Here is a 10,098-nt window from a genome sequence, read left to right on the forward strand (position 1 = left end):
TGGCCAATGGACGGCGGAGGGCGGCACGCAGCAGGGGTGCGCTTCCTGCTGAACTCACAGCTATTGAAGGAGCCATGGATGCAAGGGCCTGCGAAATCGCCGATAATTGTATTAATTATGGACGTGCATTTTTGGACCGTGAACCGGAAGGTATGGACCTGGCGGATGTTCCACTTGACAATGATGGTCGTTTTGCCGCCATGGAAGCAGAGCGTCGGAAGCGGACAAAGGATCCCCGCTCCTCTAGACGCAACAAGGACATGATACGTGACCTCGAGGATGACATGATTGCCCGCTCGCATGCTCTTGCTCTCGAGGAATTTGCCAAGATGCGTGGATTCATGGATCAAGAGCCGGAGGGAGTTCCACTGAAGGAGATCCCACTTGACGTGGATCCCGAGTTCCGTCAAGCGGAGGTGGCTCGCTACCGGATGCGCAAGGACCCGCATCACTCACCAGAGGAGGTGGCCAAGTTGGAAGATGCGATGAACGACCGCGCGCGCAGGCTAGCCAAGGCCATTCTTGCGAAGAACCGTGGCTTCCTTGACCCTGAGCCGTGTGGCGTGCCCCTGGCGGAGTTGCCGCTTAACACGGATGAGGAGTTCAACAAGCTTGCGGCGGAGCGCTACCGGCTGAAGCGAAGCAACAAAAAGGACAATAATCCCGAAGTGAAGGGGATTGAGAATGAAATGAATGATCGTGTGCATGCACTTGCAAGAGAGCACCTTCGAAAGGCACGGGCCTTCTTGAATCCCGAGCCCGAAGGTGTGCCACTGGAAGATGTACCACTTGGCCGTGATCCCAAGTTTCTTGACATGGAGCGTGGCCTCGCAAGGATGCGCAATGATCCGAATGCCTCCGCCGAAACGTTGAGTTCCCTCGAAGAAGATTTGAACGTGCGTGCGCATGAGGTTGCAAGGGAGTTTCTCAAAAAGGAAAGGGCCTATCTCGACCCCGAGCCCCTCGGCGTCCTCGTGGAAGATCTTCCTCTCAATCACGACCCCATTCTTAACGCCTTGGAGCGCAAGCGCCGTGAGCTCAAAAAGGACCCTAAACGAAATGGGGATTTTATTCGTGGATGTGAAGACGATATACATGACCGTGTGAGGGCGATTGCGAAGGAGTTTCTGGACAACGAGCGTCGGTTCCTTGATCCAGAGCCCGAGGGCCTGCCGTTTTCCGAATTGCCTGTGGATACCGATAGGCAGTTCCGTGACTTGGAAAACGAGCGACGAGCACTTCTAAAGCAACCTGCACTAAATAAAGCGGCGATTGAAGGGTTGGAGGAACGGATGAAGACGCGTGTGAATGAACTTGCGAAGGATACTTTACGAAAGTGTCGTGCTTTCCTCGATCCTGAACCCCTTGGTGTACCGCTTGACGATTTGCCGCTGAATACCGATGAGAAATTTCGTGAAATGGAATTTTGTCATCGTGAAATGAAGAAAAAACCATTTGTGAATGCAGTTTCTCTCGAAAAGCTTGAAGATGAGATGAAACAGCGGGCCAGAGAGTCGGCAGAAGAACTTCTTAAGAAGGAACGTGCTTTTATTGACCAGGAGCCAGAGGGGTGCCTGTTGTCTGAATTGCCACTTAACAAAGACAAGCACTTTCGTGAGATGGAGAAGAAGTTGCGCGAACTAAAAAAGAACCCAAGAAAAAACCTGGAGGAAATTAGGAATCTTGAGTACGATATGAACGATCGCGTACATGAGTTGGCCCGTCGTCAGCTATCTGATGATAAAAGCTATCTGCCAGTTGAGATTTACGGAGTTCCTGTCTTTGATCTTCCATTAAATAATGATCCAGAGTTTCATGAGTTGGAACGGCAACGTCACAACCTTAAGAAAGATCCTAAGAAGAACGCAGGGGCTATTCGAGAAACTGAGGATGCACTAAACGAGCGGGCCCTTACGATCGCCGAGGAGTTTGTGCGAAAAGAACGTGCGTATCTTGATCCAGAACCGGAGGGCGTACTGCTGGATCGCGTTCCGCTTAACGCAGACAGAAAGTTTCGCGAGATGGAACAAGATCGACGAAGACTAATGAAGGACCCAAACAAAAAGCTGGAAGTAAAAAACCTCGAAGAGAGACTTAATAAACGTGCCCACGAACTTGCCAGGGATTTGCTCGGCTGGCAAGACGAGGAATTCCATGAATCGAATAAGCATATGGCGGAGGAGTGGCCACGTATCTGTGAGCTTTACCCAGAGGGTGTCCGTGATCCGGTGGTGCCGGAGAAGTTATCATCCGGAGATATCTCCTCGGCCCCCAGAAACGCCAGTTTCTTGGCGCCTTTTATTGCCGCCATGAGTAGGCATCCTCCACTTATTGACCGTCTTTTCGATTCAAAAGAGCATCCTGTGAACGGCCCATATTCGTTTATTTTTTATGATCCTAACAGCAACCCGGTGCGCGTCGAAATTGACGACCGTGTTCCAGTGGACACAAACATGGAACCGAAGTTTACACGAGTCCCGAAACGGTCATGGTATCCGCTATTGCTGGAGAAGGCCTACGCGAAGTTTGTTGGTGGGTACTCCCGGCTTGATCAGTGCACACCGCATGAAACGTTGCGGGATTTGACGGGTCGCCCGGTGCTTCACATCCCTCTTGACGATAAACTGGCGGAGGCTGCCAACACGGGCGATTTTAGGTCGGTGAAATTCTGGGGTGGCGTTGCGAAGGATCTGGAGCGCGGTGATCTCATTACGTGCATGTCTAACGTGGATGCTGGGGACGGCATCCATCCGCTGTGCAGTTATGCCCTCTTCGCGGTTATTGAAACCGTGAAGGAGTCAAATGATCCCGCAGACATTGTGATAAAGCTGCACAACTGCTACTTTGATGAGCCTTTTTATAGTGGACCTCTCAACCGGAACGACGGAAGCTGGAAAAAAGAATTGAGGGACGTTTGCGGCTCTGATCCCTCAGAAGAGGAGTTTTTGTACCTGCCACAGCCTGTGTTTTTAAATAATTTCTCAAGCATGCAGCGATGCCACATTAACTGCGGCGACCGCTTGAGTTCTTCAGGTGAATGGAATGAGTGTACGTCAGGAGGCAATCCAAAGTTTACGACCTTCCGAAACAATCCGATTTATTTGGTGGAGAACAAATCCTCTCGTCCAGTGAGAATTCTGGCTGAATTACGTCACCAAACGCCGTCCTTTTCAGATAGTGATGGCTTGAACCACTACCACCAGACGGGATTGGTGTTGATGCAATCTGTACATGCCAAGATGGCACCGACTCCGCTCATCACAAGTAGCACACACCGGTTTATTCAAAAGGGTATGATGCTGGACGCGAGGGAGGTATGCTCGCAAATGGACCTTCCACCCAGTACGACATGTTATCTTATCCCGTACACCATGAAGCGTGGCTGTCACGGTAAGTTCAATATTTCTGTTTATCCCGGGATGGCAAAGGTGACGTTGACACCGTTGCGATACGCCGGCCTCAAGCGCGAACCATTGATGACAAACGTGGTGATTCCCTGTGGAAATGATGAGGGTACACGTGTTGACTTCTTGTTGAATGATCCGTGTGATGTTCATGTACTGCTTCGCCAAATTCAAATAAGCGATCCAGTGTCCGTGAAAAATGGCGATATTGTTGCGGAAGAGGAGGTTATGCTTCAGGTTTACAACGAATATGGTATTAATTTGGCGACCACAGCAAATCCGAGCAGTGCCCGTGAACAGGCGCTTATTTTTCGTGCGCCACAGCTTGGACGCTATTCGCTCAGAATGGTTTGCTCAAGCAAGTCTAAATCTGATACGTGTCCTTGTCTTCTTCTTATTTGGGTGGCGAAGGAAATTGAGATTGATTTTATTCCTGTCCCACCTGATTCGAAACCGCTTGGGCTGCAGGCACGCTTTCCAATGATTCCAAGGAGTGCTCCCAACGCTTTTCGCACGGGCAGTCGCGAGCGTGCCTATAGCCGGGACCGTTCAGTGCGTCGCAGCGACTCCTTGCCGCCCATCCAGGGTGCAGTCCGCGGAGGGCGTGGCAGCCAGGCGAGTTTCATACCGCCGCGACGCCCAACTGGGGTCTAAGTTTTTAATAGGGAGGATGTCTCATATTTTCTCCCCTCATTGTTATAGTTTTACTTATAGAAGTGTGCATATAAAAAATTTAAAAATGGCTATGCTAAAAAAAATGAAAAAGAAAAGAAAAGTTATTATTATTATTTTTTTTTTACTTTTCATTTTTTATTTTGGCTCCGGTCAGGCCTTTCATGTTGCCTTTGAGGGCGAGAGTGTGGGCAGAATAATACAACCATATGCTTTTATAAGGAATTGCCTGTTTTTTTTTTTTTTTTTTTATTTGGGGGGAGGGGGGGTTATTTGGGACGTTTTTTTGTTGCTGTTGTCATTGTTTTTTTTTTTTTGAGAGGAGTGGTGAGTAGGAAAATATGATGAACAAACCGCCCACCTTTCTTTTCTTTTCTTTTTTATTTATTTATTTATTTAATTTTTTTGTCTGTGGGGAGGGAAAAGGGATTTTGATTTGCGTTTATTATTGAAGAAATTCTTTACTATGTATGTATATATGCATGTATTTAAAAGTATATGTGAAATAAAAATATATTATACGGAAATTGACAGATGCAAAAACTACAGACACCAGAATGGGCGGATATATTTATGTGCGGATATGTTGATGTATGTACGTACACATAAGGGTTTGGGGATTTCCTGTGTATACAGTACAGCTACGTTCCATATTCTGCGTATTCTCATATGGTCGTTCCTTATTTATTTATTTATTATTATTGTTATTTTGTGTGTATGGGTACGTGTGCAATGAGAGGCTTTTTCTTTTACATTTACCCCCCCTTTTTTTTTTTTTTCTTGTTGTTGTTGTTGTTTTGTTTATGTGAATAGTGAATTGTTTTGTGCAATCGTTTATCATGGATGCCATTTTTTTCTCTTTGATTTGTGTATATGTGCCTGCAGACCACTTACAATTATGTAATGGAATGAAAAAAAGAAAAAGAAAAGAAATAATAAAAAAGAAAAGAAAAGAGTGAGGAGTTTGACAGGAGAGAAAACATCATTTTTTTTATTTTTTTTTTATTTTTTTTTTATTTTTTTTATTTTATTTTTTTTTTATTTTTTTTTTTTGGTTAACGCAAATATTTTTTTGTTTGTTTGTTTGCTTCTGAGGCAGAGAAGGAAAGGGACAGATTTGGGTGGTGCGGATAATGCTCCGGGTGAAGGAGGAAGAATGAAATGCCTGGACGAGATGGGGACGCGCAATGCCTACAACAAGAAGATTAAAAAAAAAAAAAAAAGATGCACAAGTGCATTTTCCTCTTGGCGCTCACGCAATAACGTATGAGAGCTGCGTATCTGCACTACACTCAGCACATGGGTGAAGATTTGGGGAAACTTCATCCTTGTCTTTCGTGTGTATGCGTGTTTACAAATGCCCATGCGGCTATATATATATGGAGAGAGAGAGAGAGAGAGGGAGGGGAGAAGAAATCAGGCGGGTTTGGGAAAGGGAATTGTGCTTTTTGCTCAGTGACATGGCAGAGGGGAAGGCGGTTGAACATTTTTTGTTGATTTTACTCTTTGTTGCGATAAGATGTCTTGCGGTCATATATGCACTGGGGTGGCGGGGGAGACAAGATGCCTTGCTAGGGGACAGGCGCCTGTTGTTTCTTCCACCGTCGCCAAGTTCCACAGGATGTGGAGTACTGTTTTCACTCTGCCAGCGTTCATCGTCGCTGTCGGCGCTCCGTTTTTCTCGAGCGCCCACGTCCCACCAGTTTTTTTTTTTGTTGTTGTTGTTGTTCTTGTTTTATGCTTTCTTCCTTGTGTGTCTGTGCGCGTGCTCTTCATGTGTTGCGTTGGCAGTTCAGTGTGCTTCACGGCCCACTCGACACCCAACTGGGCCCATAGACCCGCATTCAGTCACGTCAACAGGCTCTCATTTTTAACTTCTTTGCTTTGCGGTTTCATTCACTTCGGAGGAAACAACAACAACAAAAAAAAAAAAAATTAGAGTTTCCGCCTTCTTCCCGCTCCCTACGAGGGACATTTACGACTGCTCCTCCCTCGCCCTTTGAGCGTTCGTGGGTGGGACGGGGAGTTCATATTTATTTTATTTTATTTTTTGGCCCATTCTCATTGTTTTATGCTTGATGCACACAGTCACGTGCATCACCACGCGGTCTACACTCTTCAGTGGCTTGTAAGAGCTGGCGAGTTACGCGGAAGACGTCATTAATGCCGACTGCCACCTTGCCGTTCCTCTTCTTATTATTATTATTGCTTTTTTAATGGTCCTTGTGAGTAGAGGTAGGAGTCTCCAAAGAGCGCGAACGCACGCAGACTCAGAAGTTGAAAAAAAAAAAGGAAATAAATTGCACATTACGCTTATTCTTCAAGGAGATTGCTGTCTGCTTTAGGAACATAATTTGCCGTGTTTCTAAAGTTACGTGCCAGTTCTTTTTAATCCAACAAGCGATAGGGGCAACTCTCTTATTAAACATATTGGTACACAATGGCGGTAGCAGTTACTGCTGAAGCTCCAGACAGCGACAAGGTGTTCCATGACACCGTCTTCATGGAAAAAAACAAGCATATCTCCGACCAGTGGGTTCGCATTGCCGAACTGTACCCAGACGGCATCAGCCAGCCTCTCCTTCCAGCGGAATTTTCCCGTGAGCAGTTCGGACAGGGCAATCACTACGAATGCTTCATGCTCACAGCCCTGTCCACTCTGGTGCGTTTCCCCAGCGTAATCCAGAACTGCTTCGTCTCCAAGCACGTTCGACGTGACGGGCGTTACACGTTCCAGTTTTTTCGTGGCAGGGAGTGGGTGAAGGTGGAGATTGACGACCAAATCCCACTGGAGGGGGACGGGGAGCTTTACATTCGCTCGCCCACGGGGTACTGGTGGCCCCTGCTCCTTGAAAAGGCCTATGCAAAGTTTTATACCGGCTACGAGAATCTTGAGGGCTGCACACTGCAGGAGACGTACCACGACCTGACTGGCAATCCCGTGCTCAACATCCCCATTGACGCGAAGCTTGCCAAGGCCGCTGGAGCGGACGTAACGGAGGGCCACTACTGGCTGGATTTGGCGCTGAAGATTCAATCCGGACAGTTCGTGGCCTCTGTATTAACCAAGGACATGGAGACTGAGAGTATGGGTATTCAGCGCGAGCAGCAGTATGGTGTGCTCGAGATCTTTTCGATGACAGGCACATCGTCTGTGAACGACATTGTTATCCATTTGCACAATCCCTTCGAGGATGAGGAGTTCATCTACACAGGTCCCCTGAACAGCAAGGATTCACAGTGGACGCCCAAGTTACGCGCCAAATACGGTGTGGACGATGAACGCTCCCTCTTTCTTCCACTCAGCACATTTATGAAGATTATTAATTCCATGCAACTGTGCTATGTTTCCACGATAGATGGCGATGCCACATACTTTGATGACGAATGGAAAGGTGAGACCGCAGGCGGTAACCCCACATGTGTTACATGGCGCAAAAATCCCCTATATAGTGTCAGAAACACTGGAAAAAAATCGCTGCGGCTCGTGGTGATGATCAAACAAGAGGATCAACGACGGTTTATTACTAGTGTTGGTAAGTTGAAATACCTTCATTGCGATGCAATCGTTGTTCAAAATACAAGTGCCAATGCAATACCCACCCATATCGTCACTGGCAACAACCACAAGCCCATTTGCAAGAGCTTGTTTCTGAATTCTCGTGAGGTGGCGAATGCCATTACGGTTCCCCCTAATTCTCTATGTTATCTTGTGCCCTCATGCATGTCAAAGGGATCTGAATCAAAATTCACCATTGCCCTGTATCGCATGGTTGGGGAAGAGTACAGCAGTCTCACGATCAAAAAGCTTAGCGTTCCCGAGATGGATTGGGACCATCCTACTGAGGGGCACGTGGAGTTGGAGCAAAAGGAAAAGGATCGTGTGGACTTCTATGTTGACCAAGAAACCGACGTCCACATACTGATGCATCAGGAAAAGCCGTATTCCAGTGCGACTGGCGGCGATGCCATGGCCCAGGACTATATGGGCATGTACCTGTACGACGACGCGGACCGCAAAATTGGTGGTGTGCACGCTGCAACAAACTTCAGGGAAACAGGCATCGTCTATCACCTTCCCCGAAGCGGCCGCTACGCTCTCTCCGTCACATGTCCACGTGCGAAGGGAAAGGTGCCCGCGCTCATCACGATTGTCGCCTCCTATTCAGCCAACAGTCGTCTCGTCGAAGCCCCAGAGGATGCAGGCATGTTTGAAGATGAGGACGATGACATCGACGAGGGAGAGGAGTCTGCGGCACGGAATAACCCCATCGACTACATGCCCATCAATATGCCTCCGTCAAAGATTACGGAGCTTCCTGACAGCACAACGCCGTTTGAGGACAAGCGGTTTATGGTCGACAACAAGATTATCACGAATGATCCATGGATCCACATTGGTGACTTGTATCCGGAGGGCAAGACACTGCCGCTTCTTCCCGATAAACTTAGCCGTGACCAGTTTGAGCAGGGCGAGCACTTCGAGTGCTGCTGCCTGACGGCCTTCGCGACACTTGTGGATCACCACCCCGATGTACTCCGCAACGTGTTTGTGACAAAGGAGGTGCGAAAGGATGGTCGCTACACCTTCCAGTTTCACAGGTATGGCCAGTGGGTGAAGGTCGAAATCGACGACCGTATTCCGCTGACGAAGCAGCAGGCCTTGTTCTGCCGCTCCCCCACACGGCACTGGTGGCCTCTGCTGTTGGAGAAGGCGTGCGCCAAGTTCTACACATTGTACCAGAACCTCGAGGGGTGCACACTGCAGGAGCTGTACTACGACTTTACTGGTTGTCCCGTGATGAACATTCCGACCGACCTGAAACTCGCGAAGTCTGCCATGTATTCAGTTGACGACCCGGAGTTTTGGCTTGACCTTAATGAAGATTTGAAGAACTGCGCCTATGGAGCTACTGCACGTTCAGGGATCGGAAGCAATTTGGGAATTCAAGAAGACCAGACGTATGGTATTCTTTCTGTCATCTCCACAAGAAATTCGGTTAGCCCCGAGCTTTCGGACTTGTTGGTTATGATTTACAATCCGTTTGTTGAGGCCGTCTACACGGGTCCTATGAACAATGAGGATATACGTTGGACCCCGGAATTGCGTTCCATGCACTCTCCTGAGCAACGGGATACAATCTACATGCCCGTTGGTATGTTTCTTGAGACTTTTTCCAGCATAGAGAAAGTTCTGATTCGTGGTGTGGCGTTACCTGGCTGGCATTTCAACAGCGAGTGGGGTGAGGGCACGAATGGCGGCAACCCTACTCTTGTGACATGGCGCGAGAATCCACTTTATGTGGTGCGAAACAATTCTGAGGAGCCATTGCAGATCATGGCCATGATTGGTCAGCCGGACCAACGACACAAGCTTCACCTATTGCCACAACAGGAGTTAGATTATATTCAATGCGGTCTGGTGCTCTCGCAGTGCACATCCAGCAGCCACCTGGCGACCTATTTGGTGACCGGCAACAACCACCGAATTGTGCACAAGGGTCTTTTTATTGACTCCCGCGAATCGGCAAACCTTGTTACGGTGCCTCCCAATTCTCTCTGCTATCTTGTTCCGAGTGCCATGTTTCGCGAAAAGAGCAAATTTTTGCTTTCGTACTGGTACCAGAAGCCGGCTGATGAGAAGCAAATGAAGCTTGTGCGACTGAACGTTGACGTTGCGCGTCACCTTCCTGCCATTGAGCATCTCGAGTTGAGGAGCAGGGAGAAGGACCGTGTGGACTTTCTTGTTGATGTTCCCACCGACATCCACATTCTTCTGCAGCAGGAGAAGCCGTTTAGATCGTCCAATGGCGGTGACGCGATGGCCGAGGATTTCATTGGCATCTATCTTTACGACGGCGAGGACAAGCGCATTCAAGGCGTTACATCAGCGACAAACTACCGCGAGATGGGCATTGTGCATCATCTCCCTGCCTCTGGCCGGTACGCTCTCTGCGCCACGTGTCCGCGTGGCAATGGCGTTGTGCCGTGCAAGGTGGAGGTTGTCGGTGTGGAGTCGGCA

The 10,098-nt window shown here is 48.4% G+C and overlaps 2 protein-coding genes across 2 annotated transcripts, besides 15 other annotated features; both read left to right on the top strand.

Annotated features, from left to right (window-relative positions):
• Positions 1-1,169: a sequence feature (heterozygous, Esmeraldo-like haplotype).
• Tc00.1047053509013.10 (calpain-like cysteine peptidase, putative) lies at positions 1-4,058 on the top strand (the record flags this gene model as incomplete). The annotated part of the gene is made up of 1 exon (XM_801211.1): positions 1-4,058. A coding segment is annotated over one exon (4,058 nt), but the record flags the coding sequence as incomplete, so codon positions are not given.
• Positions 1,170-2,132: a sequence feature (haploid, Esmeraldo-like haplotype).
• Positions 2,133-2,620: a sequence feature (areas merged during assembly that could not be assigned to a particular haplotype. This can correspond to areas where the two haplotypes were merged or to regions with more than two copies in the genome that were merged during assembly.).
• Positions 2,621-4,614: a sequence feature (haploid, Esmeraldo-like haplotype).
• Positions 4,181-4,221: a sequence feature (AT_rich).
• Positions 4,309-4,331: a sequence feature (AT_rich).
• Positions 4,456-4,475: a microsatellite.
• Positions 4,615-10,098: a sequence feature (heterozygous, Esmeraldo-like haplotype).
• Positions 4,757-4,787: a sequence feature (AT_rich).
• Positions 4,842-4,883: a sequence feature (T-rich).
• Positions 4,988-5,031: a sequence feature (A-rich).
• Positions 5,062-5,129: a microsatellite.
• Positions 5,459-5,481: a microsatellite.
• Positions 5,779-5,829: a sequence feature (T-rich).
• Positions 6,106-6,128: a sequence feature (AT_rich).
• On the top strand, positions 6,517-10,098 carry Tc00.1047053509013.19 (calpain-like cysteine peptidase, putative; the record flags this gene model as incomplete). The annotated part of the gene is made up of 1 exon (XM_801212.1): positions 6,517-10,098. A coding segment is annotated over one exon (3,582 nt), but the record flags the coding sequence as incomplete, so codon positions are not given.

This window comes from Trypanosoma cruzi, genomic scaffold (genome assembly GCF_000209065.1).
Source record: "Trypanosoma cruzi strain CL Brener 1047053517123 genomic scaffold, whole genome shotgun sequence".
In the NCBI taxonomy this organism is placed as follows: Eukaryota; Euglenozoa; class Kinetoplastea; order Trypanosomatida; family Trypanosomatidae; genus Trypanosoma; species Trypanosoma cruzi.